This window comes from Martes martes (genome assembly GCF_963455335.1).
Source record: "Martes martes genome assembly, chromosome: 7".
Classification (NCBI taxonomy): Eukaryota; Metazoa; Chordata; class Mammalia; order Carnivora; family Mustelidae; genus Martes; species Martes martes.
The window spans coordinates 143,191,138-143,211,860 of NC_137894.1; the positions used below are offsets into that span (position 1 = coordinate 143,191,138).

General features: G+C 49.0%; 1 protein-coding gene across 1 annotated transcript in view; it reads left to right on the forward strand.

Moving 5' to 3' along the window:
• The window catches only part of TDRD9 (tudor domain containing 9), a gene marked incomplete at its 5' end in the record, with an annotated part of 113,254 nt that extends 107,535 nt beyond the window's left edge, over positions 1-5,719 (forward strand). The window contains 2 exons of the mRNA XM_080809772.1: positions 3,671-3,743; positions 5,008-5,719. Of these exons, the coding sequence (XP_080665898.1) occupies positions 3,671-3,743; positions 5,008-5,109 (175 nt within the window). The 3' untranslated portion in view covers positions 5,110-5,719. The remainder of the gene's footprint in view (positions 1-3,670; positions 3,744-5,007) is intronic.
• Positions 5,720-20,723: the final 15,004 nt, after the last annotated feature.

The window sequence follows — 20,723 nt, forward strand, 5'->3', positions numbered from 1 at the left end:
GTATCAGGGTAAAACTGGCTTCCAGCGATGCGTTGGGAGTGGTTCCCTGCTGCTCTGTTTCTGAGAGTTTGAGTACAATTGGTCTTATTTCTTCCTTAAACCGTTACGGTCCGTAATCAAAGGAGTGAGACTGATACAAAGCGAAGGCCAAGCAAAGCTTTATTTCACACCAAGCATCGAGAGTCAAGCCGACCGGCCGGGTCCATCTCTTACAAAGAGGGGACCCCTCCCAGCCTCACCGACTAACCTTTATAGAGGTGGTTGAGCCGGGCTACACCCAGGTGGCCAATGGGACTGCAACACGCAGAGAAAACTGCACAGTCATGCTAGGTCAGCAACATGGGCGGCCAATTGAATTTCAGTTCACCCTCGTAGATACATGCGCCCCACTGATTGGCTGTCTCCACCTGGCCTGACCCGCCCTTGCATCTGGGCTTTGCCAGTAATTTCCTCTGGGAGGGGCGGGGTCAATCTAAGTTCACTGCGTAAACGCAAAATGGCTCCCTCTGGCCAACCAGGCCCCTACAAAACATTTCACAGGATTTTCCAGTGAAGTGATCTGAGCCCGGACTTTGCTTTGTGGGGGAAATTTTCAGTGACTAAATGAATTTCTTGTGTTTAGCTCTATTCAGATTTTCTATTTCTTTTAAGTCAGTTTTGGTAGTTTGTGTCTTTTAGGGATCTGTTCATTTGAATTGACTAGTTTATTTCCATAAAGTTGTTGAGAATCTTCTTTTGTAATCCTTTTCTTTTTCTGAAGGTTTACTTTTAGAGAGAGAGAGCGGGTGTGCGTGTGCACGTGTGGGGCGAGGGAGAGTCTCAAGCAGACCCCCTGCTGAGCGGGGCTTCCCGACCTGGGCTCCTTCCTACCACCCCGAGACCGTGATCTGATCCAAAATCTTAGCACTTGGCCGTGCAGCCGATGGAGCCACCCAGGCGTCCCCAGACTGATTTCTGTCTGTATTACGGGCACTGCCGCCCAACTCTGCTATCTCAGGCCTGCCGGTGTGGTGTGCTGTAAGGGCGTTTCCGTTGCAGTCATTATACTTTTCAACTCTAGAATTTCTCTTCCAGGTTTTTCTTTTGTGTAGTTTTTAATTCTTAGTGCAGTTATCTCTGAGTCGTTGTCATATTTTCCCGTATTTAGAACTGGTTCACTTGAATTCTTTGTGTGTACTCACAATGGCGGCTCTGAAGGCTTGTGTGCTAAACCCACATTCGGGCCCACTCAGCTGCTTTTGGCTGCTTTTTCCCCCTGGGTGTGGGTCATACATTCCTATTTCTTGCAAACTGTCTCACAGTTTTTTGCTGAAAAGTGGCCATTTTATTTTTTTACTTTTTAAATTTTTTTTAGTTTCTGGGGTAGAATTTAGTGTTTTATCAGTCTCCTGTGACACCCAGTGCTCGTTCCATGAAGCACCCTCCTTGATGCCCACCACCCTGCTGCCCCATCCCATTCCCCTCCCCTCCAGCAGCCCTCAGTTTCTTAGAGTTCAGTGGCCCTTATGGTTTACCTCCCTTTCTGATTTCATTTTATTTTTCCCTCCCTTCCCTTTTGTTATATGTTTTGGCTCTTATATTCCCCATATGAGTGAGACCATATGATAGTTGTCTTTCTCTGATTGACTTACTTTGCTCAGCGTATTACCCTCTAGTTCCATCCACGTCACTGTAAATGCTAAGTATTCATTCTTTCTGACAACTGGTGGTCCCTCGTATATATGGACCACAGCGTCTTTGTCCATTCACCTGTTGACGGACACTCCGGCTCTTTCCTTCCACAGTTTGGCTGTTGTGGACGTTGCTGCTATAAAGATTGGGGTGCACGTGCCCCTTTGGATCACTGCGTTGTGTTCTTTGAGTAAGTACCCAGTAGTGCGATTGCTGGGCCGTAGGGTGGCTCTGTTTTCAACTTCTTGACGAACCTCCATGCTGTTCTCCAGAGCGGCTGCTCCAGCTCGCACCAGCAGTGCACGAGGGTCCCCATTCCCCGCATCCTCGCCGACACCGGTCATTTCCCGAGTTGTTAACTTTGCCATTCTGGCTGGTGTGAGGTGGGATCTCACTGCGGTTCTGATTTGTGTCTCCCTGATGCCAAGACACGCTGAGCACTTACCCGTGTGTCTGTTGGCCATTTGGATGTCTTCTCTGGAGGAGCGTCTGCTCATGTCTTCTGTTTTCTGGGATGTTGCGTGGTAGTGTAGGGACCAAGCCCCATACAGGGTTCTGCAGGGCAGGCTTCCCACCGTGTTGTGAGGCCACTGATGCCTGCGTTCTGTTTTTGTTTCAATTCTCCTTTCTGTTTTCAGCCTGGCTTACCAGGAGTCGTCCCTATGAGTGTATCACGTAGTGCTCAGCTGGTGATTAGTCAGACATCGTGCTTGAGTCCCTAAGCCTTTAAGCTCCTGCCCTCTGCCAGGAGATGCATGTGTGACTTGGGGAAAGCAGCCACAGTTCAGACAATTTTGGACTCTTGCCAGTTTTTACTTTCCCTCGGGACTCTCCTGTGCGCCAGCCCCCCGCCCCTGCCGGTCATCCCGGGCTGCGTGGCTGGCTCAGGGCTGTCTGAGTCTTGTCTGCGTGTGTGTGGCCTTCTAGCTGCCCAGGGGATGTGGGGGGAGCCTGTGTGGGCCTCTGGTACTCTCATTCCCAAACCTCCCTCTTGGGCTCTGAGATTGTCTGTCGGTCTGCTCTGGGCCCAAGCCGGACTGTGACCTAAGGCTGGCAGAGCTGTGGGCTTTTCCCTTCCTTTCTGACCAGGTTTACTGTTTCTGCTGCTGGTGCTGCCGGACAGGAGCGTTTCTCTCTCGGCACCTGATCAAGTGAGCTCAGTCTGGCAGTGAGGGCGCCGGCTTCCGTGGCCGGTCTGGCCGGGCAGCGCCGGGGCCCGAGGCTGAGCTGGCGGGTGGCAGGAGCCAGGCCCCCCGCAGGAGCCGCAGCCCGGACGCTGCTGTTCTTACTCGCGTTCAGGAGTGCTCTGTGAATGAATGCTTCTCAACTTATTTTCGGTGAATTGCAAATGTTTGGGGGTTTGTGGGTTTTTGGACAATTTTGTCAAATTTTACAGTTGTTTGGGGGTGCGAGATTTCCAGACTTTATTCTGTCATTGCTGGGAGGCTCTACCTCTCTGTGCCTTTCATGGCATTTCCACCTGACACGGGTGTCTAGGAGTAGAAGACGTGACACACCGAGGTCCCCTCAGGCAGCCGTGTGTGGGGCCGGCCGCACTGCTCGCTGTGGAGGCGCGGGGCGGACGTGGGTTGGCCTCCTGCATCTCGTGCGCTCCGTTCTTCTGGTTTTGAGTGGACAGCGGGTTAAAGTGTTCTCTGGTCATAACTACATAAATCTTGACCTTTTAAAAACTTACTGCAGTTATAATTATGGATTTAAATCTCTTTTTAGGGCGCCTGGGTGGCTTGGTCAGTTAAGCGTCTGCCTTCAGCTCAGGTCATGATCCCAGAGTCCTGGGATCGAGCCCCACGTCGGGCTCCCTGCTCAGTGGGGAGTCTGCTTCTCCCTCTCCCTCTGCCTCCTGCTTCCCCTGTTCGTGCGCCCGCTCGCTCTCTCTCTTTTACAAAAATAAATAAACGTTTTTAAAATAATAGTGTTTTCAGTTACTGACATATAATCAAGATGACTTAATTCTTCTTTATTTTTTTAATAATTTTAGTTTGTTCTGTCAGTTGAAGCCAAGACAGAGAGTTGTCCCTAAGTGGCATGAAAAGCCGTATGAGTGGAATCAGGTGAGTGACCAATAGCGCCATGGGGACAGCCTGCCCCTGGGAGTGATGGGCTTGGCAGGTGCAGAGCCGGGGTTGTGGCAAGTCCCGAGGGAATAGAAAGGGGCAGGCAGAGTGGACGGCTCTTTGGCTCATGGGGTGGCTGTGTCCGGATGCTGTGCTCTCTGTGAGGCCCAACAGGCCTGCCCCTTTGGCGGAAGCAGTGGGAGCGTCCAGGTGAGCTGTCCGGGCACGTCGGTGCTGCCCCGGGCTGCTCGGGCTCTCAGTGCGCCGCAGCTGAGGTGGCTTCGCCTGCACACGGCTATCTTCTCCTGCTTCCGGCACAGCCGGGCCCGGATCTGGTGAGAGCCCCCTTCCCAGCTCGGAGACACGCGCCCTCGTGCTGTGTCCTCATGTGGTGGAGAGAGGGGATCTCTCCCTCATGGCTCTTCTGGGAAGGGCTCTAAGCCCCTCGTGGGGGCCTCCCCCTTGTGACCTCATGTAACCCCACTCGCCCTCCAAAGGCCCCATCTCCAGACACCGTTACAGCGGTGATGAGAGCTTCAGCCTATGGATTTGGGGTGCAGGTCAGTCCAGAGCAGTGGGGAAGGAGGCCAGGGCCCATCTGGGACGCCTGGCCATTTCTATGCCGAGTTTTGGAGACAGTAACATTTAACTCAAGGGGCAGGACCCTAAGGGAGGGGCTTCCTGCTTTACTTCTAGAGCCAAGGGTGTTTTTTGTAAATAAACCAGTTGCAGTAGAAGTGAGACGATGCCCCTGGGGGTGCTGTTTCCCTGTCCTGAGCCCAGAGGAAACTCTCCTTCTCCTGTGTGCACGTGACCAGGGTCCCTCCTTAGAGCGCTCAGGACCGGACCCTGGAGCCAGCGCCCTGTGTCACAGGGCTCTATCCGGGCGACAGCAGGGGCTCCTGCTGCCTCTCCTGTGGGCTCTGTGAAAGCAGAACTTCATTTTGAGGTTGACGTGATTTGGAAAATGTACACACATTTAACGAAGTCGCAGTTCCTGGACACAGGAAGGGGGTGTGCGTGCGACCTTCGAGTAGAGGTCACTGTATTGTTAACGGAGAGTTGTCAGATGTACAGTAGTCAGTGCTGGAGAGAAGGGCAGCATTCTGGAAGTATGCTTGGAGACTGATAGACTCCTGACTCCTGTCCTACACGTCCGTGTGTCTGTGTCTAATTTTATTCGCTCATTTACTTACTTTACTTGATGTCTGTAGGGGTCCATTTTCTAGAGGGTCTGACTGGTCCTTTTGTCTGTCCCCAGGTTGATCCAAAGCTGGTCATGGAGCAGGCTGACCGGGAGAGCGGCCGAGGGAAGAACACCTTTCTCTACCAGCTCCACAAACTGATTGTTCTCAACACCTAGGTTCCTCCCAGAGGCACCGAGCCCTGCCGCACACACAGTGGATGAAGCCCCCCCCGCAGACTGGCTTTTTTCGGCATCTGAATGTTACAGTCTTTGCCCGCTGCATCCGAAAGGTCTTCTCCACCCTTCTTCCTCTTCCTGCAGGGGTGGTGGCTGGAGAGTGGTGTTTCTGTTCAGGTGGGATGGATTGGAAAGTCTAGTCTTTTCTAGAAACAGAAAATCACTGTGTTGAAGATTTTGGGGAAAACCGAACGAAGACTTTGTGTGGCAGAAGAGCTCTGTTTTGCTTTAACTCTATTCAGGTAACCATAGATAGCTGAGCCCGTGAGGTTCCAGTGTGTGCTAGTGTGTTCTGTTTGTCACGGTGATACGGGGGAACCGTGACCCCCAAACCTCAGTTTACCACAGAGGAGAGCTGCGTGTTTCTCAGAACCATGTGGCAGTTTCTAATTTTTTTTTCCGTGAGGGAAAATATTTAATTTTGGTAAAACTAACTTCAGTTTTGTATATTTCAGATTTTTACCTATGTTATAACTCTTAGTCTAAATTCTGGAAATCCGATTACCCGGCAACTAGTACATTTATGTTAAAGCAATAAAAGCTTTAGACTAAGTTTCTGGCAGTTTTTTAGTCCTAGGAGATTACCGTGTATTTCATTCTAAAGCCTCAGAATTTAGAGAACTGACCAAGGCGCTTGCGGGCCTTTTGTGAGAGTGAACGCCCGTCAGGGTCAGGGTTGCCTAAGAACAGCAGCAACCATGAAGCCCACAGGGGGAGATCCCTGCCGGCTCGCGTGGGCATCGGGTGCTGCCATGGGGGTCCGCGGGGGCGAGTGGAAGTGTGAGCGGCGCGGTCCGCCTCGGCCCGTGGGTTCCAGCTGGGCGGTTGGAAGCGCGTGAGAAAATCCGAAGAGCATGTGTGCCGGGGGTCCACGGGGTGGTGACTGGGAGCTCGTGTGGGAGCACTGGGAAGCCTCCAGTCTTGGGAGCTTCTGTAAACTGGGGGCCCAGCCAGCACCCCGTTGGGCCTTGTGGGCCCGCTGGTGGGGCCAGCGCTGTGTGTGTGTCACAGTGAGCCGTTGTGACCTACCTCGCGCTGTTGCCCGTGTCTCCCTTGTGCCCCCGTTCTTGATGAGCTGTGAGCCGAAGAGGTCCAGGTGGGTTGTCCTGGGAATGCACTGCCCAGCTGCGGCCGGGCGTGAGCACCACGCGGTGGCCCAGCTCTCTGTGATGCCCGCAAGTGGTCGCAGGTTTGTCCGGCTTGACGGTCCGCGCTCTGCCTGTCTTTCCAGCAGCGCCTCGTGGGAAAGGATGCGGGGTGTTGCATCGGCCGTTTGCACGGCCGGGGTCTGTGGCGGGCGCCGTGGCGAGCCGGGTGGGGTCCCTGTGCTTCCTGCTCGTTTGCAGTCCAGTGAGGCGAGCGGGGAAGGCGTTCAACAGTGCTGGGCGGCTTGCCTTAAATAGACCCAGCTCCTTGGTTTCTCTGGTTCTAACCCTTAAAGGAAACTGTTCTGGCTCTTCTTTATTTTGGTCTGGAATTGCCTGCATTTTGCTAAGTCTTGTGTTAAGTAAATCCGGATTCTCGATTTCCACGGTAGTCGTGATTGACTTGTTGCTGGAACCGGTGCAGGCTGAACGCTTTACACGCTCCCGTCCCCGCTTGCCCTCAGCCGCGCAGCCGCGTCCACACTGCGGGGTCCCCCTCGTCGCAACAGCGACCTCGTACGTACGACCTCCTGCAAAAGCCAGCAGCACACTTGATCACCTCTCTTCCCCTCATGGCTTGAAGTTGCTGTTCACGTGCATGCGTCTTTGGTCCTGTGGTGTTTTTAGAGTTTTTATTTAAATTCCAGCTAGTTAATGTGCCGTGAATACCGGATTCGGGGGCACAGTACACGATCCCACACTTCCATACGCCAGTGGGCGCTCACCTCACGTGCACCCCTTCACCCCCACCCCGCCCCCCACCTCCCGTCTGCCGACTGTCCGTTTGTTCTCTGTGGTTAAGAGTCTGTTCCCTGCTTTGTCTCTCTCCGGTTTGTCTCTTTTCTCCCCTCTGCTCATTTCTTTCTTAAATCCCACATGTGAGTGAGATCACGGAGCTGTTCGTCTTTCTCCGACTGAGTTCATTTAGCCCAACACTCTCTAGATCCATCCGTGTTGTTGCAAATGGCGAGACTTCAGTTCCTTTTTGGGGTTGAGTAATATTCTATTTTATATATATACATGCACCACATGTTTTTTAAATTAACATGTAATGTATTATGTTCCCCAGGGGTACAGGCCTGTGAATCATCAGTCTTACACCATTCGCAGCACTTGCCATAGCACGTGCCCTCCCCAGTGCCCATCCCCCAGCCACCCCATCCCTGCCCCCCCCACCCTTCCAGCCACCCTCAGTTTGTTTCCTGAAATTAAGAGTCTCTTATGGTTTGTCTCCCTCTCTGGTTTTATCTTGTTTCATTTTTCCCTCCCTTCCCCAATGATCCTCTGTCTTGTTTCTCAAATTCTTCATATCAGATCATATGATAGTTGTCTTTCTCTGACTATTTCGCTCAGCATAATACCCTCTAGTTTCATCCACGTTGTCGCAAATGGTAAGATTTCATTTCTTTTGATGGTTGCATAGTATTCCGTTGTGTATATATACCACACCTCCTTTATCCATTCATCTGTTGATGGACATCTAGGTTCTTTCCATAGTTTGGCTATTGGGGACGTTGCTGCTATAAACATTCGGGTGCACGTGCCCCTTCAGATCACTACATTTGTATCTTTAGGGTAAATACCCAGTAGTGAGATTGCTGGCTCGTAGGGTAGCTCTACTTTCAACTTTCTGAGGAACCTCCATGCTGTTTTCCAGAGTGGCTGCACCGGCTTGCATTCCCACCAGCGTTGTAGGAGGCTCCCCCTTCTCCGCATCCTCGCCAGCACCTGTTGTTGCCTATGCTGTTGACTTCAGCCTTCCGACAGGTGTGAGGTGATAGCTCGCTGTGGTTTGGGTCGGCATTTCCCTGATGCGTGTGTCTGTGGGCCATCTGGGTCTTCTTTGGAAAAGCGTCTGTTCATGTCTTTTGCCCGTTTCTTAACTAGGTTATTTTTGGGGGTTGAGTTTGTTAAGTTCTTTATAGATTCCGGATACTAGGCCTTGATCTGACAAGACATTTTGTAAATATCTCCTCCCATTCCGTGGGTTGCCTCTTTGTTTCATTGACTGTTTCCTTTGCTGTGCAGGAGCTTTTGATCTCGATGAAGTCCCAGGAGTTCGTTTCCGCCCTCGCTTCCCTTGCCTCTGGCGCCGTGTCTCCTCAGAAGTAGCTATGACTGAGGTCGGAGAGGGCTCTGCTTTTTTGGTCTTTCCATGGTCTCCTCTAGGGTTTTGATGGTTTTCTGTGTCACATTTAGGTCTTTAATGCATTTTGAGTTTATTTCGTGGTCCAGTTTCACTCTTCTGCATGGCTGTCTGGTTTTTACAACATTTGTTGAAGAGACAAATGTCCTTTTTCCCATTGATTATTCTTTCCTGCTTTGTTGAAGAGTAGTTGACCATCTCTTCCCTTGTTTTTAAGGAGTTATTTCTGTTCTTAGTAAATAATACACATATAGGATATGAAATGAGACGTTGTGAAGTGTTGGGAGTGAAAGGCTGTCCTGTCCCCACCCCGCCACCGAGCCTCGGCAGTGGCTTCTTCCCGCGCTGCTGTGGACACAGCCGGCCGCTGGGAGTGGAGCGCGCCGGCCTCCCTGTGCTCACGGAGCCGGCGCCGCAGCAGGTGAGCCTGGCGCCACACGGCCACGCTGCGGGTGGTGACATGAGTGAGGGATCCAGCAGGAGTGTGCGGCTCTTTCTACCAAGGGCCAGGGAGGGCCTGGTCTAGGCTTTGTGGCCCAAATGGGGACTGTTGCCTCCGTTCTGCTCTGCAGAAGTCCCCAGAGTCAGTGCGCCCATGAAGAAGGGAGGCCACGTGCCAGCCAGTTGTGCTCCGCAGAAGCCGTGTCCGCCTGTGGCCTGGGGTTTGCCAAGCCCGCTGTAGGGGCAGGTGCAGGAGAGGGAGGGAAAGCCTTTCTGATGGGGACACAGCAGGCGGAGGCCTGATGTGACATACATGCTGGGATCTGGGGGAAGGGGCCCTGAGGAGGAGGTGTCTCTGGGGAGCCAGCCAGGAGGCCTCGCTCTACAGCTGGAGCAGCAGCCCTTTCGGGGGGACACGCGCGAGGAGTCAGGTCTGGGGCCATGGGGTGCATTGTGTCTCGTACTGACTGAGAGGGTGGCTCTCCGGGGTTTTGAGCAAGACTGTACTGTGCCTTGACTGACTGCTGAGAGGGTGTCCTGGCTGCTGCATGGGGCCAGGGTCAGCCCTCTGTAGCTGAGGCCCAGGGTGACACTGGTGCCGACTCTGCGCCGTGTACTAGTGGGAGAACGGATGCCACCCAGGCCAGATTCAAGAAATCCCAGGGAAGACAGTTCTCAGGGCCACCAGTGCTGTGGGCCACATGGTGGCCTCTCAGAAGGTATGTCCACATCCTGACCTCCTGAATTGCCCGTGTATGTGACCTGACTTGGGAAATAAGGTGTGGAGTCTTCTGAAACTACTTTGAAGGTGGCGTAGGTTAAGCATCTTGAGATGGGAATCATCCCGGATTTAGGGTGGTCCTACAGACAAGGGTGCATGTCCTTAGAAGAGAGGTACAGAGGAGACAGCGGGTAGAAGGCGTGTGAAGACAGAGACGGAGACTGGACGGACGTGGCATGAGCCCAGGAGCGCCAGCGGCAGCCCTGGAGCTGGAAGCGGTGCCTCTGGAGGGAGCATGTCCCTGCCGACACCTGGATTTCAGCCCCCGGCTTCTAGAACTCGGAGAGAACACATTTCTGTTACTGTAAGCCCCAGCAAGTGCGGCCTGGATATGGCGGCCCCAGAAGCTCACCCAGCTTTCCAGAGATGGTCTCTCTGACACACGGACGAGGGCTCCGTCGGTTTTCCGGGGTGTTGGCTCAGCACGGACGCTGCTTTGTTCCTCAGTGTTTCCACTGGCTGTTGGGCGTGGATCGTGTTCCTGATCTCCACACACGCTTTTTAAGTGGGTCGTGGTGTAGATGTAGTTTACTGCTGTCTCGTCGTTGACTTTATAACCTCACAGTGGACATTTGGGTCGTTTCTAGTCTTGCCGTTGTGCGCAGCATTGCAGTGAGTGTCCTTGTACGTTTACAGAATGTGTAATAAATTCCTAAGGTAGAAATTGCAGATTACAGGGCATTTAGTAAAGGATTCAGTTAGTGGATGTTGTCACTCATGCTGCCTTCTGTTCCTCTGGTACCAGTGCGCGTGCACTCCCACCAGCGACACGGGGGTGCTCCTGTCCCCCACAGTCACCCCATTGCAGTGTTCGGACAGCTCGGGGTGGCAGGGGAGACCGCTTCTGTCAGGTTCGTCATTTTACTTTGAGTGTGTCCTTACGAGTGAGGCCGGCATCTTTATGCACCCAAAGCCATTGGTTTTCCCTGTCACGGAAACGTTTGTATCTCTGTGTTAGAGGTTCTGTTCTGAACTGTTTGTAGTGAGGAATCAGCTCTTCATGATACGAGTTACTAGTATTTCCCATTGTCTTCCGACTTTATCATGTTTTCCTCTTACCGTGTGAAATCTAGCCTTTCGTTTTGACGAAGTCAAGTGTATGGATCTTCTCTGTCTTCTGAAAAGACCCCTTCCTTGTTTGAGTCTACTGGAAATGCCCCCACGCTTGTTTCTAGTGCCATGATGGTTTCATTCTGAAAACTAACTGTATAGAGGTCAGACTCACATACAATACAGCATGGCCATTCTAAGTGTGCAGTGTGACCTCGGCCACTGTTGTCCACATTCCAGAGACCACTAGCTCAGTTCAGTCATGAGCGTTTCCATCGCCCCCGGATGCCCCCTTGTGCTTACTCCACTGTGGGTAGTTCCCCACTCCCTCTGCAGCCCATGGCCGCCACCGCGCCGCCTTCTGTCACTAGAGAGCCCGCTTCCTCACTGTCACCCTTTGGGGCCGGATGGCTCTTCTTCATGATCACGCGGGAGGCTATCATGTGCTTTTTCAGCAACACCCCTGGCTCCACCTACCAGATGTCACGACCCCTCCAGTTGTGACAGCAGCAGCGCCTCCAGACACCGCCACACCGGTTGAGAGCCACAGCCATGGAAGACATTTTCCCTTTCTAGAACTTCACGTGGTGGACCCGCACTGGCTTTCCTCCACGTGTCCGGGTGTCTTCACTCAGCATGTTCCTGAGGTCCCTGTGCAGGACCGTGTGTGGCCACTCAGGGCCTGTTGCATGTTGTATGGGTCCGTTTACCTTTCGATGGGCATTTGGGTGGTTTTCAGGTTTGGGTTAATTGTGACTAAAGTGATGAATCTTTGTGTATTAACCTCTAAGAGGACACACACTTTATTCCTCTAGGGGAAATGCTTCGGAATGAAATTATTGGGTCATGTGGTAAGTAAACAGTTTTTGAAAGGTTTCATCTGCACTCCCAGAATGACCAGTGATGATTAGGATCTTCTCATGTGCTTGTAGGCCACTCGCATATCTTATTTGGAGGCATGTCTGTTCAAGTGTTTTGCCTGTTTTTTAATTGGGTTGCCCATTTTTTTAAGATTTTATTTATTTATTTGACACAGAGAGAGATCAACAAGTAGGCAGAGAGGCAGGCAGAGAGAGAGAGGGGGAAGCAGGCCCCCCGCTGAGCAGAGAGCCTGATGCGGGGCTCAGTCCCAGGACCCTGAGATCATGACCTGAGCTGAAGGCAGATGCTTAACCCACTGAGCCACCCAGGTGCCCCTGGGTTGGGTTGCCTTTTTGTTGTTGGGTTATAGGAGTTTTTAATATATCCCAGAGGTAAACCCTTATCAGATGTGTGATTTGTAAGTATTTTCTCCCATTCTGTAGGTTGTCTCCCTGAACTTTTTTTTTAATTAAAAAAAATTTTTTTAAACATATAATGTATTATTTGCCCCAGGAGTACAGGTCTGTGAATCTCCAGATTTACACACTTCACAGCACTCACCATAGCACATACCCTCCCCAATGTCCATAACCCCACCCCCCTCTCCTGACCCCCCTCCCCTGGCAACCCTCAGTTTGTTTTGTGAGATTAAGAGTCTCTTATGGTTTGTCTCCCCCCCGATCCCATCTTGTTTCATTTATCCTTTTCTTACCCCCCAAACCCTCCATGTTGCATCTCAACTTCCTCATATCAGGGAGATCATATGATAGTTGTCTTTCTCTGATTGACTCATTTCTCTAAGCATAATACCCTCTAGTTCCATCTACATTGTCGCAAATGGCAAGATTTCATTTCTTTTGATGGCTGCATAGTATTCCGTTGTATATATATACCACACCTTCTTTATCCATTCATTTGTTGATGGACATCTAGGTTCTTTCCATAGTTTGGCTATTGGGGACATTGCTGCTATGAACATTCGGGTGCACGTGCCCCTTAAGATCACTACATTTGTATCTTTAGGGTAAATACCCAGTAGTGAGATTGCTGGCTCGTAGGGTTAGCTCTATTTTCAACTTTTTGAGGAAACTCCATGCTGTTTTCCAGAGTGGCTGCACCAGCTTGCATTCCCACCAACAGTGTAGGAGGGTTCCCTTTTCTCCGCATCCTTGCCAGCATCTGTCATTTCCTGACTTGTTAATTTTAGCCATTCTGACTCGTGTGAGGTGGTATCTCATTGTGGTTTTGATTTATATTTCCCTGATGCCGAGTGATGTGGAGCACTTTTTCATGTGTCTATTGGCCATCTGGATGTCTTTCTTGCAGAAATGTCTGCTCATGTTCTCTGCCCATTTCTTTTTTTTAATAATTTTTAAATTTTTTAAATAAACATATAATGTATTTTTAGCCCCAGGGGTACAGGTCTGTGAATCGCCAGGTTTACACACTTCACAGCACTCACCATTGCACATACCATCCCCAATGTCCATAAGCCCACCACCCTCTCCCTCCCCCTCCCCCCAACAACCCTCAGTTTGTTTTGTGAGATGAGGAATCACTTATGGTTTGTCTCCTTCCTGATCCCACCTTGTTTCATTTATTCTTTTCCTACCCCCCAAACCCCCCACGTTGCATCTCCACTTCCTCATATCAGGGAGACATATGATATTTGTCTTTCTCCGATTGACTTATTTCAGTAAGCATAATACCCCCTAGTTCCATCCATGTCGTCGCAAATCTCTGCCCATTTCTTGATTGGATTATTTGTTCTTTGGGTGTTGTATTCGATAAGTTCTTTATAGATTTTGGATACTAGCCCTTTATCTGATAAGTTGTTTGCAAATATCTTCTCCCATTCTGTCAGTTGTCTTTTGGTTTTGTTAACTGTTTCCTTTGCTGTGCAAAAGCTGTTGATCTTGATGAAGTCCCAATAGTTCACTTTTGCCCTTGCTTCCCTTGCCTTTGGCGATGTTCCTAGGAAGAAGTCGCTGCAGCTGAGGTCAAAGGGGTTGCTGCCTGTGTTCTCCTCAAGGATTTTGATGGATTCCTGTCTCACATTGAGGTCCTTCATCCATTTTGAGTCTATTTTCGTGTGTGGTATAAGGAAATGGTCCAGTTTCATTTTTCTGCATGTGGCTATCCAATTTTCCCAACACCATTTGTTGAAGAGACTTTTTTCCATTGGACATTATTTCCTGCTTTGTCGAAGATTAGTTGACCATAGAGTTGAGGGTCTATTTCTGGGCTCTCTATTCTGTTCCACTGATCTGTGTGTCTGTTTTTGTGCCAGTACCATACTGTCTTGATGATGACAGCTTTGTGATAGAGCTTTAAGTTTTCAATTGTGATGCCACCAACTTTGGCTTTCTTTTTCAATATTCCTCTGGTTCTTCGAGGTCTTTTCTGGTTCCATACAAATTTTAGAATTATTTGTTCCATTTCTTTGAAAAAAATGGATGGGATTTTGATAGGGATTGCATTAAATGTATAGATTGCTTTAGGTGGCATAGACATTTTCACAATATATGTTCTTCCAATCCATGAGCATGGAACATTTTTCCATTTCTTTGTGTCTTCCTCAATTTCTTTCATGAATACTTCATAGTTTTCTGAGTAAAGATTCTTTGCCTCTTTGGTTAGATTTATTCCTAGGTATCTTATGGTTTTGGATGCAATTATAATTGGGATCAACTCCTTAATTTCTCTTTCTTCTGTCTTGCTGTTGGTGTATAGAAATGCAACTGATTTCTGTGCATTGATTTTATATCCTGACACTTTACTGAATTCCTGTATGAGTTCTAGAAGATTTGGAGTGGAGTCCTTTGGGTTTTCCACATAAAGTATCATATTTTCTACAAGGAATGAGAGTTTGACTTCTTTGCTGATTTGGATACCTTTAATTTCTTTTTGTTGCCTGATTGCTGAGGCTAGGACTTCTAGTGCTATGTTGAACAGCAGTGGTGATAATGGACATCCCTGCCGTGTTCCTGACCTTAGCGGAAAAGCTTTCAGTTTTTCTCCATTGAGAATGATATTTGCGGTGGGTTTTTCATAGATGGCTTTGATGATATTGAGGTATGTCCCCTCTATCCCTACACTTTGAAGAGTTTTGATCAGGAAGGGATGCTGCACTTTGTCAAATGCTTTTTCAGCATCTATTGAGAGTATCATATGGTTCTTGTTCTTTCTTTTATTAATGTATTGTATCACATTGATGGATTTGCAGATGTTGAATCAACCTTGCAGCCCTGGAATAAATCCCACTTGGTCGTGGTGAATAATCCTTTTAATGTACTGTTGGATCCTATTGGCTAGTATTTTGGTGAGAATTTTTGCATCTGTGTTCATCAAGGATATTGGTCTGTAATTCTCTTTTTTGATGGGATCCTTGTCTGGTTTTGGGATCAAGGTAATGTTGGCCTCATAAAATGAGTTTGGAAGTTTTCCTTCCATTTCTATTTTTTGGAACAGTTTCAGGAGAATAGGAATGAATTCTTCTTTAAATGTTTGGTAGACTTCCCCTGGGAAGCCATCTGGCCCTGGGCTCTTGTTGGGAGATTTTTGATGACTGCTTCAATCTCCTTACTGGTTATGGGTCTGTTCAGGTTTTCTATTTCTTCCTGGTTCAGTTGTGGTAGTTTATAGGCCTTTAGGAATGCATCTATTTCTTCCAGATTGTCAAATTTGCTGGTGTATAGTTGCTCATAATATGTTCTTATAATTGTTTGTATTTCTTTGGTGTTGGTTGTGATCTCTCCTCTTTCATTCATGATTTTATTTACTTGGGTCCTTTCTCTTTTCTTTTTGATAAGTCTGGCCAGGGGTTTATCAATCTTATTAAATCTTTCAAAGAACCAGCTCCTAGTTTTGTTGATTTGTTCTATTGTTTTTTTGTTTTCTATTTCATTGATTTCTGCTCTGATATTTATTATTTCTTTTTTTTTTAAAAGATTTTATTTATTTATTTGTCAGAGAGAGAGAGAGTGAGCACAGGCAGACAGAGTGGCAGAGGGAGAAGCAGGCTCCCTGCGGAGCAAGGAGCCCGATGTGGGACTCGATCCCAGGATGCTGGGATCATGACCTGAGCCGAAGGCAGCCGCTTAACCAACTGAGCCACCCAGGCGTCCCTGATCTTTATTATTTCTCTTCTCCTGCTGGGTTTAGGCTTTCTTTGTCGTTCTTTCTCCAGCTCCTTTAGGTGTAGGGTTAGGTTGCGTACTTGAGACCTTTCTTGTTTCTTGAGAAAGGCTTGTACCGCTATATATTTTCCTCTCAGGACTGCCTTTGCTGTGTCCCACAGATTTTGAACCATTGTGTTTTCATTATCCTTTGTTTCCATGATTTTTTTCAATTCTTCTTTAATTTCTTGGTTGACCCATTCATTCTTTAGAAGGATGCTGTTTAGTCTCCATGTATTTGGGTTCTTTCCAAATTTCCTCTTGTGATTGAGTTCTAGCTTCAGAGCATTGTGGTCTGAAAATATGCAGGGAATGATCCCAATCTTTTGATACTAGTTGAGACCTGATTTATGACCCAGGATGTGATGTATTCTGGAGAATGTTCCATGTGTACTGGAGAAGAATGTGTATTCTGTTGCTTTGGGATGGAATGTTCTGAGTATATCTGTGATGTCCATCTGGTCCCGTGTGTCATTTAAGGCCTTTATTTCCTTGTTGATCTTTTGCTTGGATGATCTATTTCAGTGAGGGGAGTGTTAAAGTCCCCTGCTATTATTGTATTGTTGTCGATGTGTTTCTTTGATTTTGTTATTAATTGGTTTATATAGTTGGCTGCTCCTATGTTGGGGGCATAGATATTTAAAATTGTTAGGTCTTCTTGTACAGACCCTTTGAGTATGATATAGTGTCCTTCCTCATCTTTTATTATAATCTTTGGCTTAAAATCTAATTGATCTGATATAAGGATAGCCACCCCAGCTTTCTTTTGATGCCCATTAGTATGGTAAATTGTTTTCCACTCCCTCACTTTAAATCTGGAGGTGCCTTTGGGTCTAAAATGAGTTTCTTGTAGACAGCATATTGATGGGTTTTGTTTTTTTATCCATTCTGATACCCTGTGTCTTTTTTTTGTTTTAAGATTTTATTTATTTATTTATTTACTTGACAGAGGTCACAAGTAGGCAGAGAGGCAGAGAGAGAGAGAGAGAGGAGAAAGCAGGCTCCCCGCTGAGCAGAGAGTCCAATGCGGGGCTCGATCCCAAGACCCTGAGATCATGACCTGAGCCGAAGGCAGAGGCTTTAACCCACTGAGCCACCCAGATGCCCCCTGTGTCTTTTGATTGGGGCATTTAGCACATTTACATTCAGGGTAAGCATTGAGAGATATGAATTTAGTGCCACTGTATTGCCTACAAGGTGACTGTTACTGTGTATTGTCTCTGTTCCTTTCTGATCGACTACTTTTAGGGTCTCTCTTTGCTTAGAGGACCCCTTTCAATATCTCCTGTAGAGCTGGTTTGGTGTTTACAAATTCTTTTAGTTTTGTTTGTCCTGGAAGCTCTTTATCTCTCCTTCTATTTTCACTGATAGCCTAGCTGGATATAGTATTCTTGGCTGCATGTTTTTCTCGTTTAGTGCTCTGAACATATCATGCCAGTTCTTTCTGGCCTGCCAGGTCTCTGTGGATAAGTCTGCTGTCAATCTAATATTTTTGCCATTGTATGTTACAGACTTCTTGTCCCGGGCTGCTTTCAGGATTCTCTCTTTGTCACTAAGACTTGTAAACTTTACTATTAGGTGACGGGGTGTGGACCTATTCTTGTTGATTTTGAGGGGGGTTCTGTGCACCTCCTGGATTTTGATGCTTGTTCCCTTTGCCATATTAGGGAAATTTTCTCCAATAATTCTCTCCAATATACCTTCTGCTCCCCTCTCTCTTTCTTCTTCTGGAATCCCAATTATTCCAATGTTTCGTCTTATGGTGTCACTTATCTCTCGAATTCTCCCCTCATGGTCCAGTAGTTGTTTATCTCTTTTTCTAAGCTTCTTTATTCCCATCATTTTGCCTTCTATCTCACTAATTCTCTCTTCTGCCTCATTGATCCAAGTAGTAAGAGCCTCCGTTTTTGATTGCACCTCATTAATAGCTTTTTTGATTTCAACTTGGTTAGATTTTAGTTCTTTTCTTTCTCCAGAAAGGGCTTTTATCTCTCCAGAGAGGGTTTCTCTAACATCTTCCATGCCTTTTTCGAGCCCAGCTGGCACCTTGAGAATCGTCATTCTGAACTCTAGATCTGACATATTACCAATGTCCGTATTGATTAGGTCCCCAGCCTTCGGTACTGCCTCTTGTTCTTTTTTTTGTGGTGAGTTTTTCCGCCTTGTCATTTTGTCCAGATAAGATTTGCTTTCTCCTCTGGAAATCCGCTGTTCTCCTTGGTAAGTGAACTTGGTCTTGGCTGGGTTTCTCGTTGATCTTCTGGGGGAGGGGCCTGTTGTAGTGATTCTCAAGTGTCTTGCCCGAGGCGGAATTGCACCGCCCTTACCAGGGGCTGGGCTACGTCATCCGCTCTCGGGTTCGCTTTCGGGAGCTTTTGTTCCCTGAGCGCTTTCCGTAGAGTTCCGGAGGACAGGAATGAAGATGGAGGCCACCCAGTCTCCAATCTCCGGCCTGGAGGAGCCGAGAGCTCAGGGCCCCACTCCTCAGCGCGCCCTCGGAGAAAAGCGCTCAATCACCCGTCTCCCCGGCCTCCGGCCGCGCTCCGAGCTCATCCGGCCTGTGACCGAGCGTCTCTGTCTCTGGCACACAGCCCCGCCTGGAGCCTCCGAACCCAGCAGGTCCCTGCGCTCTTCCAGGGGTCTCCCCGGATCTGCCACTTGTGGGGTCCCCACTCACAGAGCAGTGGCCTGACGGTGCCACGGATTACGGTTCAAGGTAACCCCGAGCTGGGAGCTCGCTCTTCGGCTCCGTCTCTGTAGCCGGCTTCCGCGCTCTAATACCTGCGAGCTCTGTGACACTCAGGCACCCCTGATCCTTCTGTGACCCTGCGGAACCTGGGGCCATGCTGACCCCGCGTGGGCTTCACCCTGGTTTAGCCTCCGGAGCGATGTCCTTCCATGGAGCAGACTTTGAAAAGTCCTGATTTTGTGCTCCGTTGCTCCGCCACTTGCCAGGAGCCGACCCCTCCCCCCGCGGTCTGTCTTCCCGTCGCTTCGGATTCCCGTCTCCGCCGTCCTACCTTTCAGAAAGTGGTCGATTTTCTGTTTCCAGAATTGCTGCTCTTCTCCTAGATCTCCTGTGTTCGGAGTGGTTCAATGAGCTGTCTAGCTGGCCTCCTGCTCCCTGATGTCGGCTCAGCCTGCTACTTTGCCGTCTTGACTCCTCCCTCCACAGACATTCAGTCTTTCTTGGCGCCACAGTAAGGCCACCATGGAGCAACGCCGGGAACTGTTGGGGTTAGTGGTGAGCAGGTGGTTGTCTCCCTGAGCTCTTGATAATGTTCTTGGATGCACAGAAAAGGGTTTAAATTTTGAAGAGGTCTGGTTGTAGCTGTTCTTTTGTTGTTCATGATTTTGATGTTGAAGACGCCTCTCAAATCTGAGGTCATGAAGATTTACTCCCCTGTCGTCTTCTAATAGTTCTATCGGTTCTGCTTTCATATTAAGTCGTCCGTCCATTTTGAGCTCATGTTTGTATGTGGAGTTGGGCAGGGGCCAGCCTTTAGCTTGCGGAGGAGAAAACAGAAGACACAAGTAACAAATCAGAAATGAAAGCAAGGACCTTCCTCCCAACCTTACAGAAATGAAAAATCTTATGAGGTAATACTGTGAACCATTACATACCAGCAAATTAGGTAACAGCTTTTCAGAAGCTCACAAGTTGCTAAAACTGAGTCAGGAAGAAATAGGAAACCTCAGTAGACCTCTGACAAGAAAGAGATCGGACAATCGAAACTGCCCAGCAAAGGAGAGTTCAGGAACAGAATGTTTCCAAACGTTCTATGAAAGATGGGCAGGGAGTTTGCACTGGTCCTACCTGAGTAGGACCAAACAACGAAGAGGAGAAGAGGAGAACAAAGAGGAGAGATCACGTCCTTGCACATTCCAGGAGGCCAGCATTACCCAGACAGCGAAGCCCAAGACACCAGAAGAAAAGTGCAGACCAAGAGCTCTTACGGATATCAATGCAGAAATCCTCGACAAAATAGTAGCAAACGGAAACCACGCACTCCGAGGGTCGTACACCGTGACCAAGTAGTGTCCTGCCCTGATTCCTTGTGCTGTCTGTCACTCCACGGGCAGCAACGTCCTGCCTCTGGTCCCCGTGAACGTGCCGTTCCAGACCACCTTCTGCACGGAGGCCGAGGCCGAGGGACTGGGATTTTGATGCTGACAGTTGTTGGTTTGCGGGATCCCTGGCTGTGCGTCGTGATTCAGCCAGCAGTTGCTTTCGGTAGTTTCTGATGTGGATGTTACAAACTTAGCGATGCGGTTGTGGAAGAACGGGCACCTCAGCGTCCTCTGACAGAGCTGTCTGGTGGCAAGAACTCGGGGTTGTGTAAGAGCTGCCGTTTTTGAGACCAGATGCTTCCCGCTGCTTTTCTCTGGAGGGGACCGTGTGTCCTTTGAGGTGGGGTCGGCAGGCTCTGCTCTCCAGTTGTGGCTTTTGTTTGGTTGTGGTGAGACGAGGGGGTGGCGGCCATCTTGTTCTGCGACTCAGCAGTGTCCTTGTTTCCGGTCCTGCCGAGGCACACGCGTCTTGCTGTTGGCCCTTGGTGCAGCCTTCTGGTGACCAACCGGAGTGGACACGGCGTCATCAGTGATGGAATGCGTAGGTGTGTTGTTGGTAGAGCACTGAACATGAAGTACAGGGGGCTGTTAAAACGCATCACAGACAACCAAAGAACTACATCTAATTGATGACGTTGAAAACTGCTACAGTTTACCTGGAAACAGTGAGTGGTAGGAATGACCCTAATGTCACCCTCGGTGGCAGTTGCTACTGTCTAAAAATGACTAGAATAGTCATGCTCATGACACTTCAGACAGGAAGAAAAACCTGGCTCCACAGAGCGTCCACAGTGGCAGAAGTTCCGACTGATAAAATTAGAGATGGGACCTGCTTCCCCAACGTTCCCCCAACGCCTACAGTCTCTGACCTAATGAGAGAT